Source organism: Pteropus medius, unplaced genomic scaffold (assembly GCF_902729225.1).
Source record: "Pteropus medius unplaced genomic scaffold, Ma_sr-lr_union100, whole genome shotgun sequence".
Lineage (NCBI taxonomy): Eukaryota > Metazoa > Chordata > Mammalia > Chiroptera > Pteropodidae > Pteropus > Pteropus medius.
In genome coordinates, this window is record NW_024352787.1 from 5,156,647 (window position 1) to 5,177,314 (window position 20,668).

The 20,668-nt window shown below is 30.5% G+C and overlaps 1 protein-coding gene across 1 annotated transcript in view; it reads left to right on the top strand.

Moving 5' to 3' along the window:
• Positions 1–20,668, top strand: part of PCLO (piccolo presynaptic cytomatrix protein) — a 349,327-nt gene that overhangs the window by 207,940 nt on the left and 120,719 nt on the right. Inside the window, 3 exon segments of the mRNA XM_039849076.1 lie at positions 4–2,191; positions 7,263–7,399; positions 13,468–13,558. Coding sequence (XP_039705010.1) covers positions 4–2,191; positions 7,263–7,399; positions 13,468–13,558 — 2,416 coding nt within the window.

Consider the following 20,668-nt stretch of genomic DNA (forward strand, 5'->3'; position numbering starts at 1 on the left):
TAGACGAAAGGTTCTCAAACCATGACACCCTCTGGCATCCAGAAAAAAGTTAAGAGAACTCTGCCAAACCCACCTCCTGAAGAGACCTCCACAGGAACCCAGTCGACTTACAGCACAATGGGCACAGTTTCCAGGAGAAGGATCTGCAGAACCAACACAATGGCACGAGCCAAGATTCTTCAGGACATAGACAGAGAGCTTGATCTTGTGGAGAGGGAATCTGCAAAGCTTAGAAAGAAACAAGCAGAACTTGATGAGGAAGAAAAGGAGATCGATGCCAAGTTACGGTACCTGGAAATGGGAATTAACAGGAGGAAAGAGGCATTATTAAAGGAGAGAGAAAAGAGAGAGCGAGCCTACCTCCAGGGGGTAGCCGAGGATAGGGACTACATGTCTGACAGTGAAGTGAGCAGCACCAGACCAACCCGAATAGAAAGTCAGCATGGCATAGAGCGACCAAGAACTGCTCCCCAAACTGAATTCAGCCAGTTTATACCCCCACAAACCCAAACAGAATCTCAACCAGTTCCTCCTACGAGTCCTTATACACAATACCAGTACTCTTCCCCTGCTCTTCCTACCCAAGCACCCACCCCATACACCCAACAATCCCATTTTCAGCAACAAACTTTGTATCATCAGCAAGTTTCACCTTACCAGACTCAGCCAACATTCCAAGCTGTGGCAACAATGTCCTTCACGCCTCAAGCTCAACCTACACCAACCCCGCAACCTTCTTATCAGTTACCATCACAGATGATGGTGATACAACAAAAGCCACGGCAAACTACATTATATTTGGAACCCAAGATAACTTCAAACTATGAGGTTATTCGCAACCAACCCCTTATGATAGCACCTGTTTCTACTGATAATACATATGCGGTTTCCCATCTTGGTAGTAAGTACAATAGCTTAGACTTGAGAATAGGATTGGAGGAGAGAAGTAGCATGGCGAGCAGTCCAATATCAAGCATATCTGCAGATTCTTTTTATGCAGATATTGACCATCATACTCCAAGAAATTTTGTCCTAATTGATGACATTGGAGAGATTACCAAAGGAACAGCAGCATTAAGCACTGCATTTAGTCTTCATGAAAAGGATCTGTCAAAAACAGACCGTCTGCTTCGAACCACTGAAACACGGAGGTCTCAAGATGTGACAGATTTTCTAGCACCTTTACAGACTTCCTCTAGACTGCATAGTTATGTGAAAGCAGAGGAAGATCCAATGGAGGATCCTTATGAGTTAAAGCTTCTGAAGCATCAGATTAAACAAGAATTCCGCAGAGGGGCAGAGAGCTTAGATCACCTTGCTGGTCTTTCCCATTATTATCATGCTGATACTAGCTATAGACATTTTCCAAAATCTGAAAAGTACAGCATTAGTCGACTCACACTTGAAAAACAAGCAGCAAAGCAACTACCAGCAGCCATACTTTATCAAAAGCAGTCAAAGCATAAGAAATCACTAATTGACCCTAAGATATCGAAATTTTCACCTATTCAAGAAAGTAGAGACCTTGAACCTGATTATTCAAGCTATATGACTTCTAGCACTTCATCAATTGGTGGAATTTCTTCCAGAGCAAGGCTTCTTCAAGATGATATCACTTTTGGCCTCAGAAAAAATATTACAGACCAACAAAAATTTATGGGATCATCTCTTGGCACGGGACTGGGCACATTAGGAAATACCATACGGTCAGCTCTTCAGGAGGAAGCAGATAAGCCATACAGTAGTGGCAGCAGGTCCAGACCTTCATCCAGACCTTCTTCTGTCTATGGGCTTGATTTATCAATCAAAAGAGATTCTTCCAGCTCTTCTCTGAGACTGAAAGCTCAAGAGGCTGAAGCTCTAGATGTTTCCTTTAGTCATGCATCACCTTCTAGCAGAACTAAGCCTACCAGTTTGCCAATTAGCCAGAGTAGAGGAAGAATACCAATTGTAGCCCAGAATTCTGAAGAAGAAAGTCCACTCAGTCCTGTTGGCCAGCCAATGGGAATGGCCAGGGCTGCAGCTGGACCCCTGCCACCAATATCTGCAGACACCAGGGATCAGTTTGGATCAAGTCACTCATTGCCTGAAGTTCAGCAACACATGCGAGAAGAATCACGGACTCGAGGCTATGACCGTGACATAGCATTCATCATGGATGACTTCCAACATGCCATGTCAGACAGTGAAGGTAAATTGGGCCTCAAAATACCTTGTTACTCTCAAACCTCAAACTCTTATTTTTCTGCATGTTTAATTATCTTTCTCCAAGGATGTATTCTACTTTGCTTGGTGCATCTTTTGCATGTTTATTTCAATTTTATTTCTTGTAAATGGAAATTTTATCTTGTGTATAGATTTTATAGCATGCGCCTCTTTATTTCTTTTCAGTTTATTCTTTTATTGTTGTTTCTTGATTGTTTGCCTGATTCGTTTGGTGTTCACTTTTCCGAAACCATTATCAAATAATTGTGTCAATAAAATATGGTCATCCTTTAAATCTATAGTTGGAAAGTTTTTCATTGTTTATTTTTAAAATACATTTTTAAAGTTATCAGTCATTCTTTTTCAGTTTGTGAAACTATTAAAGTTTAGAGTCATTAAGTACTATTCTGTTATAGTTGGTAATAGAAAATTATTTATGTAATTTTTGTGAGATCAGTGTTTATTAATTCAGAGAATGTTCTCCTTTTAAGAATTTTTGGATAAGTCTCTGATATTAGTTTAATGTAGAATTTAATAATCCTTAAATACAAGGTTTATATTTTATTTCTCTCATTATGAGTATTACAATTGACAAGTTTGTACTTTTGCATTACAAAGTAGAAAACTTAGCACCAAATATGATAATGACTAAATCTTGTCAAGTATGTGTAAAGTCTTCTTTAAATTTAAAATTGAAATTCTGTACACTGATTTTATGAGTTTAGCTATTTTGGAGCTGAAGCCCTCCAGGTGCACCCAGTTAGACTTGACCTTCACTTTACTTTTTGCGTCATCCCATTTTTTTCCCTAAATTATTTCACTAGTTATTTCATACTGAATAAATGATTTAAAGCAAGAACTTATTTAGCTAAAAACTGGCGTATGATATTTTGTTGTTGTTGTTTAAATATATAGAATCTTAAGGATTTTGGAAAATTACCTAGTTCAAGTCTGATTTTGAAGACAAGGGAGTAGAGGTATAGGGACATAAAGAGTCTTGCTCATGAAAGAGGACTCATGACTCTGGATCTTTTAAAAAATTTCTTCCTCCTTTGTCATTTATTTGAATGTAGGCATGGTTTGAGTCCTAGAAATGCAATATTTCTGATCAAATAAAAGTGTTATTATTCTATGCCTTTGGAGACTGCAAAGCACTAAGCCAACTTGAATATCTCCACTTTTAAATCTTACATTTTTCCTGAGGACTTGCAGGAAAATATGTTTTCTTGAAAGGATTTTCTTTCTACTTCTGTAACTAGAAATTAACATGACTTTAGAAGTTCAATCTAAATTTGAATAGGACTAAAATAATCACTGGATTTGAAAGAGGACAAACTACTTTTCCTAGTGAAATTCCAACAGACTAGTCAATTTTCTAATTTGTTTTCTTCTCTTCTGGCTATTAGAATGACCATTTTTATTGATAATTAGTCAATTAAATAAAACACTCCGTGTTTTTTTTTTTTTATTGAGCCAGTTTGAATGAATCGACATAGTTAGAGTTATAATATGTGGTCTTTATTTTTTTCTTTACTTTTTCATAATCCACATTTTACACACATTATATATATATAAAATGATTGCTGCAGGAGGATAAAAAGGTTCTTCAATAATCATATCAATAAGATAACAAAATAAAACAAAAACTTAAAAGGTCTATGGCATAACTGAATACCTAAAGTCTATGTGTGCGTGATGACCATATATGTAATTATGTGTTTGGTTGTTATGTACTCATAATCATCAAGGACTATGTGAAAAATTGATTTAATAAAGTAGATGATGAGACATAATACAACACACAAAAATGAACTGTGTAAAGATGATATAAAAGATATAAATAATTAAAATAAATTTAGATGAAGTTAAGCAGTTAAACTAAAATGTATTTTAAAATTGAGCAGACAAGAAATTTAGTCATAAAGTTCATGTTGATATAGAATTAGATTAACTATAACAAATTGACTTACATATAAAATATGTGTATAAATTGTAGTGATTACCTTTAAAAGTTGTATGTTTTTAAATCTTATATATTTTCTTTGCCTTTATATCACATCCTCATATTACTTTTCTTTTGGTAAGCAATGGCTTACTTTTCCTTTGAAATCCTGGATTGCTTGTGTAAAGAGAAAAGTAGAAAATATTTTTTCCCACTCACATAACTCATTTCTGAACTCATAAAATATTAAGAATTTTAAAATAATTTTTAATGAAAAATTCTAGAAGATAACTTTGAAAAGTATAAGATTTCAACAGCCTGTTTAGTGTCATGTAGACAAAACACGTTTAACTAAATTCAAGTTTCCTGTGTACTTACTCCAAATTCAATCTAACTCTAGGTTATAGACTATAAGATGTTTTTCAGATGTGTTCTACATGACTTTAATTTTGACATAGCTCACTTGAATCATGGACTCATGCATAATTTTGATTGCTTAATATTTATGACTATTAGGCTGAAGTCCACAACTTGATATGCATGCATGTTTGAATAAACAGAGAGCAGGAAGCCTTCCCTCTTGAGCAGATTGGAGAGAAGCCAAACTAGAAACAGTCCAGTTATATTTATTTCTATAAACACAAATATTTTGTCGAAAACATTATTTCAAGGTACACTCCATGCAAAAATAAAGCAATCTATGCAGTCATTTACAAATATATAGTTTAACCAATTTTTGATACTGAATAAAATTAAACTGTTCATGTAACTGTTGCCCGTGAGTAATGCTAGACCCAAAAAATAGCTTACTTGTATTTTACATTTAAGAATTCAAGAAAATTCCAGTTAACAAAAGGGGATGTTAATCTCTAACAATTTATTTAGACTAATTTGAAAATATTATTATTAATGTGTAGATCTACTATGCCAGATCAGACAATTGCAGTTATAAACAGTTAGCATTTATGTCCAACTTGCTATAAATGGTGAAGACGGAATCTAAGAGCACATTCATTCAACCTGGTTCTTCTTGGTGGGTCTATAAATTCCTATGCAAAGCATGGTAGATATCTTAGTTACATGTAGAGTTACTATAACAAATAACAAAGTATGTAATAAGAAATGGAAATAAATTGACAAAATTTGGTCAAGTTGAGATTCTGCCCTATTTGTATAGACACAGCCAAGGAAACATGTTTTAAAGACCTGTATTTCAAATGCAGTTAGCAGAGTTATATATTCAAGTGAAATCATGTACTACATTATTCGCAATATTCATTTATTAAAATAAGTATAGATTTTTATTTTCATGAGAAATACATTATAAATATATTTAAGAAGTAAGATAAAATAATAGTGTGGTTCAGATAATCTAACCCATTTTTAGAGACTGATGATTTGTTTTGTATTTACTTATCAAATTTCTATTACATTAAATTTTTTGATAATTTAATCACTTCATGTCAAATTAAAGCTATAAAAAATAATAAATATCCAGTAGATTGTGAGAAAAGATTGCATAACTATTAATGAGGTTTAAGGGACAAATTAATTTTAAAATGTGCATATTAAAATTAGGGTATTTAACTACTTTCTCTGGTTGATGACTAATTTTTTATGTTTCATTTATTTTCCAAATATTTATTGAATGTTATGGTATTTGCAAGGCATTGTTTTTAGTGATGAGGGATAAAAAAAAAAAAGAAGATATGAGCCTTGCCTTCAAGCAGCTTAGACTCTAATAGGGGATATCAGACAAGCACATATACAATCAAATGAGGTATGTACCATTATATTTTCTCAAATCTAAGAGTGACTAAATTATGGCACATTATTTATCATTTCGTGTTTATTGGGAAGAAATGCTGTGATTAATCAGCAACACTGACCAAGCTCACGGGAGGTGGAGGTAAGTAGCGGTGTACATGCTCTGGGTTTACCAATCCTGCCAACCAAAAAATAATGAAAATTTCCTTAAAAAAATAGTCTTGAAAGTTTCGGAATATAAGACAATCAGGGATATATACATAAATAGAAAACACTAATGTGATAGAGATAACTCAGTATTGTGGCATTATAGAAGCTAGACTGTCCAGAGAGCATATAGATTAATAGCATTGTCGACAAATATTTCAGAATAAACAATTGAGAAGGCTGTTCCATCTGCCATTTAGGAAGCAACATTGTATTTCTAGAGACTATTAATTAGAGACCTTTATACAAAGAATAAAACTTTATATAAAGTCAAATGATACATATTACATAAAATAGGATTTTAAGTCACTAAATAATAGCGTCGAAAAACCTTGGAACTACTAAGAACTGAATGAGATGAAAAATTTTAAGTAATAATTGTGTACTTAAATATGGTTGCATTTTCAAAAAAGTATTTTAAGATATCAAGTTTTGTCACATTATAGGCACAAAAAGCAATCAACTCTTTAACCTAATTCTTAAATCTGTGATCTCACAGAAAATAATTGTTCACTTTTTGATAAAAATTTCTAAATGATACATTTTAATATTAGGTTACCCGGTGATTATGACATGTATGTTCTTAGCAATAATATTTGTAATCCTCTTGGAAATAAATTTTATTTTTTTAAATAAATGTCATAGAAATGTCATGTGTTCAAAAGATACCTGATGCTCAAAGTCAGAAGCCACATACCTATTGCTACTGGATTAATGGGATAGTGAGAAAGTGGCAGAATTTTCTGTACTCAAGGGATACATTTTCCTTAGACTTTAGTAGTGGGTGTTGGGGAGAGGTGAATAGGTGAGAACTAATTGAGGTTGAATAGAATGACTTCTGAGGAATATTTACTTACTTATTATTTATTTATTTATTTCAATCACTATCTAAATTTCTTTTTTTCCTGATTTTTTTTTTTTTTGCTCTAAGAATTTGAACAGATGTGCACATCATTTTTTCTAGGTTATTCCATGGTAAAAATCTTTAAACATAATATTGGAAGTGATTTTCTTCATCTAAGTTTGAAATGTATAAATGGTTAACAAGCCTGGAGCATGTTGATGCTTTAGAACATCTGCTGCCCTCTATTAGTTATATTAATTGGGGTTGCAATATTTGATATTCCCTTGCTCTCCAAAGCCTATCACCTGCGTCGTGAAGAAACAGATTGGTTTGACAAACCCAGGGAGTCTCGTTTGGAAAATGGACATGGTCTGGATCGAAAACTGCCAGAAAGATTGGTCCACTCTAGACCTCTCAGTCAACATCAAGAGCAAGTAAGTACTATATTGAGCAATCTCTTTTAGATTTATAATCACCTCTCCAAAAAAAATTCATGCTAAAATGGTCTCAATTATCCTAAAATGCATGGGATTTTTGTCAATTAAGTTCAAATTTTTTTTTTTTAGTAACTTACAGTAGTAAGTACCTTACTTTATCAGTCATGACTGATTGACATTGCAGCATAGCTATGATGCTTCTACCAGGCAATTTGTGATTCATTCCTCCAACAAGTAAAGTTAATACAACATACCCAACACTGCTACACAATAAAGCTTCTGAAGAGCTTACAGAATATTGGGTAAAATAGATTTGAGTAATTTCAATGCTCTCCAATAACAGTGTGTTCCGGTATTAAGAATAGCAAATGAGGATGACAAAACCAAGTCAGCTGGACATAGGGAAGGCTTCATTTGGAAAAAGAGCGAAACATGTCTTTGAGTCTATTGAACAGAAGTGTTTGTTCTGTATTCATTTTTAGATTTTATTAGAACTCATATAAAGTAGATATTCTAAATTAATATCTATTTATAGATGAAGAAAGTGAAACAGATAAATTTCACAATTAAATAAATATGACCCAAAATGATCTTATTTACTTTAGAAAAGATGAGGAGATGTTTGAGTTGAATTTTGAAAGATACATAGGAGATCAATAGTTGGATAAATCAAAGAAGATTTCTCTGGTAAGCTAAATGGCCTTAAATAATTATCTTAAAAAATCAGATATTTGCAGGCTGTATACTCATAATCATTAAAATACCCACAAAAGAGATAGTTGATTTATTTTACATACATTAACTCTTAAATCATCCTGCTTGGTTACTGATTCATTGATATAAAAGACAACATATTTTGAACAAAGAAGAATCATATGAACTTACTATAATTGATTAAACTGTTTGTCACATTAAAGTATAAAAGAAAAGACTTTTACACATATAAGTACTGACTAAAAGATAATATTTATTATACTCATTTGGTTTCTTCCTAAGCAATTTTAGTTTTTATGGACAAATTTTGAGCTTTTAAATTGAATTTTCTTTTCTCAAAATTTTGTTGTTTTGTTTTTCTATATGCTATTACATTTTCTAGAAATTTTGAGATTCTTCTCTATATATTATAAATATTTTCTATTTAGTTTTTGGAATCTTTAAAAAGTTTTTGGTTTAAGATTATGTTTACCCCTATATGCATGTCAGTAAATTTCCATTTCTTTGTATTTCATTTTAAAGTATCAAACTATTGAATTATACTTTTATTTAGCCTATCTTATTATTCTTAAAATTATATTTATTAGTTGAATTTCAACCTTATCAAATATATCTGGCTGAGGAGTAAAAAACTTAATGAAATGATCCCAAACATGTTTTTAAAGTGTAAATTTAACTTTTTATCTACAATTACTAAAATAATAAATTTGTAAGCTGAAAATAACTTTCTTGAATATATTTTATAAGAATCTCTCTATAAGACTTATTATATCTTACCTACCTCATGTGTTTCTTTGAAGTTTAGCATTTCTCACAAATCTAGATCAAGTCACTGAAATCACAGTTTTTTAAATGTAATCCTAATAAGATGAAATATATAAACTGGAATGCTAAAAAAGAATCACTTCCATACAGTTATTTCCTGACACTACTATTTTCATGGATACTCAGAAGAGTCTTGTCCAACTAATTTATCCAACTAATATTTTTTGAGGATACATTTTAAAGTAATCTATTTACCTCAAAACATATTTTATAAATTCTATTGTGTATATATACATTAATATTCTAATGACACTTTTTTCTAATTTTCTGTAACTAACATCTACAGATTTATGATTTTGATCTGCTAAAGATATAGTACATTATGTTTAAACAGTATAATTAGATACCAATGTCATAACAAAATTAAGGAGAAAGGGTATATATTTAAGAATCACTTAATGAATTTCTTGCTGTTTTTGATAAAGTAGGAAATGTAAAGATCCTTGTTTGAACAATACATAGGTAAATATAATAGAGTGATGTGTATTTTCTTCCTAAAAGTTATTTTTTACATTTTTAATAATTTTTTTACATTTTTATTTTGATATCTAACATACAGACAACTATGTATACACATTATCAAAACTGCAAATATATAGAATTATAAATTAGTTATAAAGTGAAAAACCATGTAACTACCACACAGACCAAGAAAGGGAAAATGGCTAGCCCCCCAAAACTCTCATGTACCCCTTCCAGATTGTAATTCTTAACCCCCCAAAAAACAAATATGCTGATTTTTGTGACAATGATTTCTTTGTTTTTCTTTATAATTTTTTCCTTAATAGAAGCTATATAGAAGACAACATACATTTTGATTACATTTATTTAAAGTCAGAATTTATGCTTTTTGCATTGATAATTATCTTCAACTACTCTTCCTCATTAACTCATCATAACTATACTTTGGTCTAGAGAGAATAGCAAAATAGCATTCTTATTTTATTTACTTCTTTGCATCTCTAATCATAAAAAAGTAATATTGAGCTCTTGGTAACTATAAGCCCAGATGCTTTTATTTGAAAATGTATGCATAACAAGAATTTATGCTCATAAAATGCTCTGGAGGCAAAAATAATAAAACCAAATCGACTAATGCAAACAATAACTTATCTGCTTTTAAAAATATTTTATCTACCACACATACTAGAGACATAGAAATTTTTTTCTGAAATTTTTATTAGACTCAAAATTATATTAACTATACAAATAAACAAAATATGCAAATTCATATGTTTTCTTTCTAATATAAACATATATCCATATATATATATCCATACATACATACATATACATATTCATTCAGTGGAAATTCAACTCTACTTTGTGAATTGAACAGATAAGCTGACCCCTTTCTTTTTTTTCCTTCAGTCACTTCACCTATAAGTAGGACTAATACCCTTCACAGGGTGATTATAAAGATCTACATTTCTTGACTACTACAAAACACCTCTACTTCTGCACTAATACCCACATCTTCTGCAATTCTCATGTAACTACTATATTGAGGTACATTAAGCTCCTCTGCCAGAGCCACTCTTTCTCTTTATTCTGAGTTTGTAAATGTTTTGTTTCCTCTACCTGAGTGCTCTCTTTCCTCTTTTCTGTTGGTTAACTCTACACATCACATAGATCTCTATATGCACATGCCCCATCTTACAAGAAGCTTTCCCTGACATAACCACTACCACCTCCCACAAATCTGGAGCAAGCGTTCTTTCATTGCATTGCGCTCCAATAGCACTGCATGCATGATGTCACAGCTTTGAGTCCTAGATTCCCTATTTCATCCACCACAGTAAATATACAGTGCCTAGCACAGTGCTTGGAACCTCAGAAGGGCACTCTCTATCCTGCATATAGCATTCATGGTTTTTAAGTGCAGGGAAGGATGGATGTCTGTGTAAACAAAAGATACATTAACAAAAGTGTTATAGTTTCATAAGTACGAAGGTTTAATTTATGAAAATAATTTATGAAATAATTTATGAAAATAATAATAGAGCAACTTTTGAAGTATTTATAGGTAAGGAAGAAGAAAAATTCTCATTTTGGGAGGCATAAAGGAGATAGTTCTCTCAATGCAGAATCACCAAAAGACAATGATATCTGAGACCAGCCTCTTGGGGAGACATATGGGACACTACTTGACATTAGTCCTATCCTCTGGCCATGCATCCACTCTTATTTGTCAGAAGCACACCTCCCATGAACCCAATCTGCTGGAGAACTCTCAATACTTTCCTAAAATGCTTAGGAAAAAGCCAAGATCCAATTAGTTTATACACGAGAGACAGATATCTCCTCCTTATGAAGATTCTTGGCCACATTGATAGTATTTTTGGCAGGTTAATGTTTGACTCATTAGATAAATTCATGAAACTGGTTGAAGACAGTCTTTGAAACTACAGGAGATTCCATAGATGATCTGAAAGCACCATTTATGGAATAAAGATGTTTAACATCCATTCTACTAGCACCATCATAGGTACAAATTAAAATACATTACTGGCTAACTGGTAAAACAATGATGAAAAATTTGAGAACCCTACTACTCTTCTAGACTGCAATAACACTATGTGATTATATTCACTTCTCTCTAGTCTGGAGAATGGAGAGAATAGCAAAAGGCAAAATTGTGTTTTCGTAGTTGGCCAAGTGGGAAAAAATGACTTTTTAAAATCATTGTTAAATAATACATGAAATTAGAAGATACGTGAAATAAACTGAAATATCCATCAATTAAATTTCCTACAGTATTAAAAAAATTGTTATGTTTAACAGTTGTGGAATTTTCAATGCACATGGTTTAATTTTTAGTAAAAAGAAAAATAAAGATCTTTAAGTGCAGATTAGGGAAGGGAGGAAGGAAAGAAGAGGAAGAAGAGAAATAGAAAAAAGAAAAAAGATAAAGGGATGGAAAGTAAGTATGGTAGTGGAGAGAAAGTAAGAGAAAAGAGAAGCAAAGAACAGAGCAACAGAGGGGTACAAGTCAGAACAGGGAGTGAGAGAGGAAGAAAGAAGAAAAATGTACACTTTTAATTTTTATAAATATAAACGAGGTTTTCAGTGGCTTACAAAGTTAGCATTAGTAAAAAATTAACTAGATTGACTGATTATATTGACCATAATATTTTTATAATCTTAAAAACAGTATTTCAGTTTTACTTTTCAGTAGTCATATAATATTTCTGGACTTAAATGGATTCTGCTGTTTGGGGAGTGTTTCATATTCATCAGAGACTTGATTAAGTTTATTCTTTCCTGACAAGAATAAAATCTAAAGGCTATAATTTAAGCTTGCATTTTTTCAATACATATTTTATTTTTAATATATAGAATTCTAAGAGCTGGATTGACAAAGACATGTTAAAACCATATGACTATTTCAAAGAATCTTTCACCAAATATACGTATACTTGGCTTCAAATGCTATTTAATATTTTGGTTTAGTATTCTCACACACTTCTTAAACATATTCTGAATTGGGTAGTATTAAATGTTTCTTTACTAAACTTTATTTCATTTGTAATTTTAGTCAAAATTTTCCTAAGGTGATAGATATAAGATTCCATACTAATAAAATCCTATCACTATGGATACTACTAAATATTTTACTATTTCTATGTTTCATTATTTTATAAACCTTATTTAAAAGCGAAGTTCCATAAAATATAAAGCACAAGTTTACATTCGCTAATTTACTTTTGCTTCAGAAATCTTATTTCGCCAGGTGGAAACAGAGATAATGCAGGTTATGGTATTCTCATGTTCTTGTCTCAATACTGAGAATTGAAATCACAGATTTGCAACAGTAGCTTTAAGTGTTGCTTCCTCTTCTCCGAGGAACATCAACAGTAAATGTAAAATGACACCATCAGTAACACCACCTTGAATACAAAGAAGGCTTCAGAAAGTATTAGAATGAGCAAGAACTGTGCTTATTTATACAGAATTATCTCAGCATCCAGTGTACATTGAAACTTCTAGTAAATGTGCTCAGCAAAAGCACAATTCTGAAATGAAAACAAAGCTACATAAACATAAACATAAACACAAAGCTACATAAACATAAAAGGATCCTAGTGATAGAGATGTGGATTATGAGAATATTCTCTCTTTTCTAACACCACTTAATTACTGAAAATTAAAAATGCTTTTTCATTTCTAGGCTGTCCAGAACAAAATCAGCAACTGTCAGTTTTCCAAATATATTCTCCATCGAGTCAACGTTGACTCGATGCTACTATAGTAACAGACATTCTTTAGAACTTGTTGCATGTGCTCATTAATTTTTTAACCACAACAAATCAGTTTGAAAGAGAAACTGGTTATAAGTGTGAAGACCATAATGAACTCAGAAAACAATAATATCATTACATATTGTATGATGCTTAAATGGTGATCATTTGAGAATCTTCTAATATATATTTATCAATGCTTTTAAAAAGTCCAGTTATATATATTCTATTACACTTTAAGTGTCTTTAACATTGATTTTTTACCTTATCACATGTGTGTCTTAGATTATACAGATGAACGGGAAGACTGTGCACTACATCTTTCCTCATGCAAGGATAAAAATAACGAGAGATTCTAAAGATCACACAGTTTCAGGTAAAGAAAATCAAATAATCTAGTTCTTTTTACTTTAATTTAGATATATATATTTGGAGTTCAGTTTAGATGACTGATTAATTTTTAGGAAATACTTTTTGTCAAAAATTGTTATTTTGGAAATTTCAAAAAATAAGCAGGCTTTACATTTGAACATAAAATGCATAATCCTTAATATGACAGATTACTAAATAGTACATATTTAGATCATTCTGCTCATTAACTGTTTTTAAAAATGTACGTGGCATTATAATACTCTATAATTATTGCTCTATTGAGTTATATGGTCACTGGTTTTAGGGCTATAAAACATTCTCACAAAGGAAGTAAAAACTATCTTGGATTCTTCTAAAGAATAAATTCCCCTATACCTTATCAATTTTAAACATTATCAATTATGCTAAGTTTTTGTTTGCTTGCTTGTTTGTGTCTTTCTGTAAACCAAAGCTTATGATGTAATTTTTAAATTTTTGTTTCAAAATAAAGGAATTGTCATATGTATACACATTACAGTGTTCAAAACCAAGAAGTTAACATCAATATGATACTATTAAAATATCTACAAGTGATAACCTAATTTTGAGTTTATCCACTAACCCACTAAATCTTTCTTTTTCTGGTCTGGAATTCAATCCAGATCTTATATTTCATTTAGTTGTCACACCTCCTTTGTCTTCAGTCTGATAGTTTCTCAGTCTCCCTTTTTTCTTTCATGACTTTGATGCTTTTGAAAGATAATGGACTTTTTATATTACAAATAAAAAACTCTATTACTTAAATTTTGAGATAAAATAGAAATTTTGCCAAAGTTAATGATTTTTTAAAATATAAATAGTACCTAGTTTCACTCAAGTATAATCTTTGTGTTTCATAAACACTGTATATCAACAGAAAATATTTATAACTATACAAGTTTATAGATAGATGATAGATGCTGATAGATGATAAATGAAAGATAGATAGATAGATAGATAGATAGATAGATAGATAGATAGATTAGATGATAGATAAATAGATACATAGATACATAGATAGATTAGATGATAGATGGATGGATGGATGGATGGATGGAAAGATGGTATACCAACTTGGTATATGTGCTGGAGAGTTTTTTTAAGGGCTAATATAACAAAGAACTAAAAAAGATATTTCTTTAGCATATTTGCTATTGTTCTTTGCAGATTTTAGACCGTAGAACATGTGGATGTGGAACAACTTTTGCTTTGAGCAATTTTTCTCTCTTTATTTTCATAGAGAATGAATCGATTAGGAGTTTAATGTTCTTTCCTTTTTAAGATTGGATAATTTGTCTTCTGCTAGAGACAGATAATTCAACCCTTTATAGTTTTATCGCATGCAGACTGTATTTTAAGTACTGATGAAAATTCCAGGGGTGAATCTTAAACTCTTTTTGTAGAAATAATTACATGCTACAAACTATTTCAATTTCCTCCAGCTTATAAGGCAAAACGACATAATACTTTCTAGCAATGCCAGAAATTATTATTTTACAACAGAAATCTTTAAACCATTTTTACTAAATCATCATGTATGTCAATGTATCAAATTTTAGCTGTATTATTTTTATACTGTAGTAATTATTTCCTCAAACTTATAATTATTTTTTGCCACTCATTATTTTAATTTTCTTTTACTGCAAAGAAAATGTTTTAAAATATAAGAATAACAGAAATAAGAGCTATTGACTTATTTTAAGTATTCTAGTATGAAAACTAAATTCAGTTTTCTCAGTATATAGATTTTGCAGAATGAGAAATGAGGATTATTATTTTGACTAATAAATTTACTAGTAGTGTACTATATCATCTCTGCACAGCCCCTTTTTTGATATTTGCCTAAAATAATAAAATGTTTCTCTGTTATATTTACCCTGCATCGATTACTTTGAATATTTTTTCATGGTCCTTAAATTGCATGATTTCATACTAAATTAAATGTTTTGAAACAATGTATATTGTTTTTAGATAAGTCTTCAGTACGTTAAAGGGATTTACATACATGCATATGCAAAATCAGAGCCAGAAATTACAATCTTTGACAGTGTCTAGAAGTGCTAAGCTAGTGACTGAGAAGCCCTGGCAGAGAACATTTATGCTCCTGGCTAATCTCTATGTCATTTGCTAATCATCTAAAAGCTTAGTTTGAGTGACTAACGATTTATTGCTATTAAGGATTTCCTGTTATTTCTTGCTGTAATTACCATTTTTATATGAATATTTTTAATAAAAATTAAGAGTATATCTTTTAGAGATACATACTAAGATATTTACAAATAAAATAACACCTTGTCTGGGATTCACTTCAAAATTAGCTTTGTGTAGAATGGTGGAGAAATAGATGAAACAAAATTGACCATAATTTGATCACTGTTGGAGTTGAAAGATTAACCACACAGGGTTTTATTATAGTCTTGTCATTACTTTTTTTATACATATAACATTTGTTTATTTATTAAATAAGATTTTTATTTTCATAGACTTTCTGCTGAGTTTTTTTTTTTTTATGGTGACATTGGTTAATGAAATCCAATAAGCTTTTTCTGTATACTTTTATAGTAGGACATATATATGTTTACATTGTATGTTCACCTCCCATAGTTAGGTTTCTTTCTGTCACCACGTATAACATTTTTCATAGTAAAAAATTTTTAAATCTTGTTTGTTTCTCATGTTTAAAAACAAAGAGCAGAGTTCAATAGCTTTATCAATAGTGAAAAAGCTGTTCAAGATAATAATTTAACTGCTTTTTTAAAACAAGACAAGGACATAAGCAAGGAAGGAGGGAAGAATAAAATGTAGTATATCTGCTCTCCCAAACAAAGAGAGAAATGGTTATTAGTGAATTTTCATTTTTGTTACATAAACCCATTGAAAGTAAAAATATTGTAATAAGCCATTCTAACTGGTATAGCATTAAAATATTTTATAAGAATTATATGTAACTAGCATACCTCACAAAAAAGAAAAATACATTTTTATTTATTGGAAGCAAAAATAATTTCAAAATAAGAGACAAGAATAGAAAATATTTCTTGTTTTTTTGTTTTTGTTTTTTATTGTTTCTCCTGTGTGGTTCTCAAAGCATGAGCAGGGAACCCTTATGGTTCTTTCAAGAGGTCCAAAAGTACAAAACTATTTTCATAATAATGCTAAGACAGCATTTTCCTATGCATACTCATTTTCTTGTGAATGTACAGTAGAGTTCTTCAAAGATTGATAGTCTACAGAGCAGATATGAGAATTCAGCTGTCTTCATTTAGCTTAATATTAGGCAGATTTGCAATAATGTGAAACAATGACACTCTTCTCATAAATGTTTAAAAATTTTTTTAAATGCAGTATTTTATTTTAAAATGTGATTTATTTTAACATGTAAAGAGTTTATTATTTAAATTTTATTATTTAATAAATATTTTAAATTCTTAATTTTAATTTATAACACAGAAAATATACATAACTGTAACCCATATAAACGAAAGGTCTTTGAGATACTCAATATATTAAAAAATATAAATGGTTCCTTGAAACCAAAATGGTTGAGAACTACTGCTCTAACTGTATTTATAGAAAGTTAAAAATATATATAAATAAGCTCTTTTTCTTCCTACAAAAATCTTATACAACATAAAATATATTTCGTAACTGTTTTTATTACTCATATTGGATACATTTAAAATTTTTTCATTCCTTAATACTTATTCATTGAACACGCATCATGTGATTTACATTGTGTTGCTTACTAGACTAATAGAATGAGTACAACAAAGACCCTGATCTTCAGCTTACTCATAATTTAGTAGAAGACTCTGAGATGCAAGTATTTATTACAATAAAATTTTAGAAACAATGGATTTTATAAAATTTTATTGTTCATACCCATACATACTTATGTGTCTGTACTCACATATACATATGCATCATTATTTATGTTTTTGTGATGTAGGCAAAGAGAAATATATGCGTATGATCTATTAAATGGTCCACGATTTTTAGAAAATGCGTCTTTTTACTTTTAACTGTAAATTTCAAAGGTGTAGTTATATGTGCTGATCAGCAACTGTACAATGGTTTTGAAAATCTTTATTCAGCCAAGCACAAGGCGACAAAATGGAGAAAATAGGTAATGAGTTTTAGAGTCAAGAAGACCTGAGTTGGAGTTCAGCCCCATTACTTATTTAAATTTTGACAATAAGTTTGCTTCTCTAAAATACGACTAGCTCTATATATCTCAAATAATTGCAAGTGAATTGAATGCAAAATCTTGTACTTACTATACACTCGACAAAAGTTATTTCCCCTTCTCTTAGGTAGAAATTATCAGGAAAAAAATAAAATGTAATGCTCAAGAAATGAATCTCTTTTACTTAGATCTCAATCTTATACCTTTAGAAATACAGCTGTTTGAAACAAGCCAAATAAATTCTTCTGATTTTAAAAAAGATACTTGCTTATGTATAGTTCCATAAAGGACTGGCTATATCTGCAAGCCTAGAACAATGAATTAGCAAGTGTAATAGTGAAGAACATTAAAAATGTTTAGGTTCAAAAGATAGCAATGTCTTCTATGATGAATGAGGTGGCTCATTTTCTGTTTCTCATTAGTTCACTACCTTCATGAGCTTTTAGGAATGGGAGACAAATGTAACAGATCTCATTGGATCTAGTTAATAGCAATACCAAATGTGGATAGCTCTTTTTATTATAATTTTAACAGCTTTAATGATGTATACTGTATATATCATAAATATATACAACATTAGTGTACAAATCAATGACTTTTAGTAAATTTATGAAGTTATGCAACCTTCACCACAATCTAAAACATTGTTTTAGGACATTTCAATCATTAAAGTTTCCTTGAGCCTGCTAGCAATATTTACTTCCAACGCTCTTCTTCCATCCACAGGCGAGAGATTTACATTTTTACTTACTCTGTAAGTTTGCCTTGGCAGTTCATTTAAATTTAATCGTGCAGATGAAGTTTTGGTGTCTGGATCCTTTCACTTATTGACATTTTTGAGTTTTATCTATTTTGTAGCATGTTCTTTTTATTGCCAAGTAGTAGTCCATTGTTTGGATATTTTCCATTAGATTTTTTTGTTTATTGTTTATCCATTAGATTTTTCTCAGTTTTAAATATTTGCATACAAGTTTTAGTTTGGATATACAATATTTTTGAATGGTTTTCTAGAAGTGGAATTGTATGGCAAACGTCTTTTTAATTCTTTAAGAAAAAGACAAATAGTTTTCCAAGGTGAATGCATTATGTTATTTTCTTGCCTGCAATGTTTGAAAGTCTCATTTTTTTCATGTCATTGCCAACACTTAGTAATGTCTGTCTATTGGGGTGGGTGTGAATATATCTCATTGTTTTAAATTGTATTTTCCTAATGACTTAGGATAACAAACATATTTTCAGGTGGTTATAAGCAATGCGTATATCTTCTTAGGTGAAATGTCTATTCAGATCTTTTGCCCATTCTTTATTTGGTTATTGGTCTTACGGAGTTGTAAACATTCTTTATATATATTTGGATATAAAGCCTTTATTAGGTATATGATGCACAGATATTTTCTTCAGGTCTGTGTCTTGTCTTTTTATTTTCTTAAAGGTGTATTTTAAAGGAAAAGTTTTACATTTTAAGTTATCAATAATTTTTTCTTAATGAACCATGCTGCTCTTAATAGCATGGTCCAAAGTCACAAAAATTTTCTCTTATGTTTTATACCAAAAGCTTTAGACCTATATTATTTTGGTTTTTGTATATGGTATGAGGCAGAGTCTAACCAAGTTCATTTTTTGAACCGCAAGTGAATATCTAATTGTTTCAGCAACTTTTTTTTTTTTTTTTTTATAAAATTATCTTGGCATTTTTGTTCAAATTAATCTGCCATTAATACAAGAATTTATTTCTGGATTCTTAGTTCTGTTTTATTTGACTAAATGCCTAACTTATTTCACCAATGCTACACTCTCTTGCTTACTATAGATTTATAGTAAATTTTATAATCTGGTAGTGTTAGCCCTTCAACTGTTTATTTTCGAAATAATTTTGGTTCTTCTAGATCCTTTTAATTTCCATAAAAGTATTGGCCTGCTGGGATTAGGGGTTGCATTGAAATTATAGATCAAATTTGAGAGACTGCTATCTTAACAATATCAGGTCTTGTAACCCATGAACATGTAATATATTTTGATTTACTTAGATCTACTTAACTTCTTTTAGTAAAGTTTTATAGTTTTCAAAGTACAAAACTAGCATTTTTATTTTGTTAAATGTCCCCAAATTATTATTTGATGCTACCATGAATGGAGTCATTTTTTTTTTCTAATTTCAGTTTTGGATTATTTATTCCATTTTATTCCATTTTACTCTCACTAATGTTTTTAGTTCTAATAGTTTTGTGGGTGTATATGTGTGTGTGTATGTGAAATCCTTAGGATTTTCTACATGCAAGATTATGGATTATGTCATCTGCAAATAAAGACAGTTTTATGTCTTTCATTCCAATGAGGATAAATTTAATATATTTTTTTCCTTAGTGCACTGCCAAACGTTGCTGTACAATGTTTAACAGAGTAACTAGAGCAAACATTCTTGTTTTGTTCTTAAAGAAGTTTGGTGACTAGTTGTGACGATGATACAGACTCTGAATTAACTCTGCTATAGAATTCTTTTCTCCCCTTCCTCTCTTTAATACTCACTGGAAGGGAATTTTAGCCTAAAATTTTTAAAAAGCTGAACAGAAGTGTTTAAGAAAAGCCAACTTTCCACTTTCTTCTACCTATCAATGGAGATTTCAAACACTGGTAGTATGTTATGAGTGAATTATATTTTCATATTTTTTAAAGAGAAGAGGAAATTTACATGCATGTATTACATACATATATACACACAACAACTGAACCCTCGCACTGGCTCTGGTTTATATTTGGATAAATTTTTTTAAAGGGAATTCTTACATTTGTAATATGACCTTATTTATATAAGTTGATCGGTCATTATATTTCCCTAATATTCAACCAAAGAAATTATATATGCAAAATACTAAGAAAAAAGATAAAATCTTAAATATGTTAGGGGCCTAA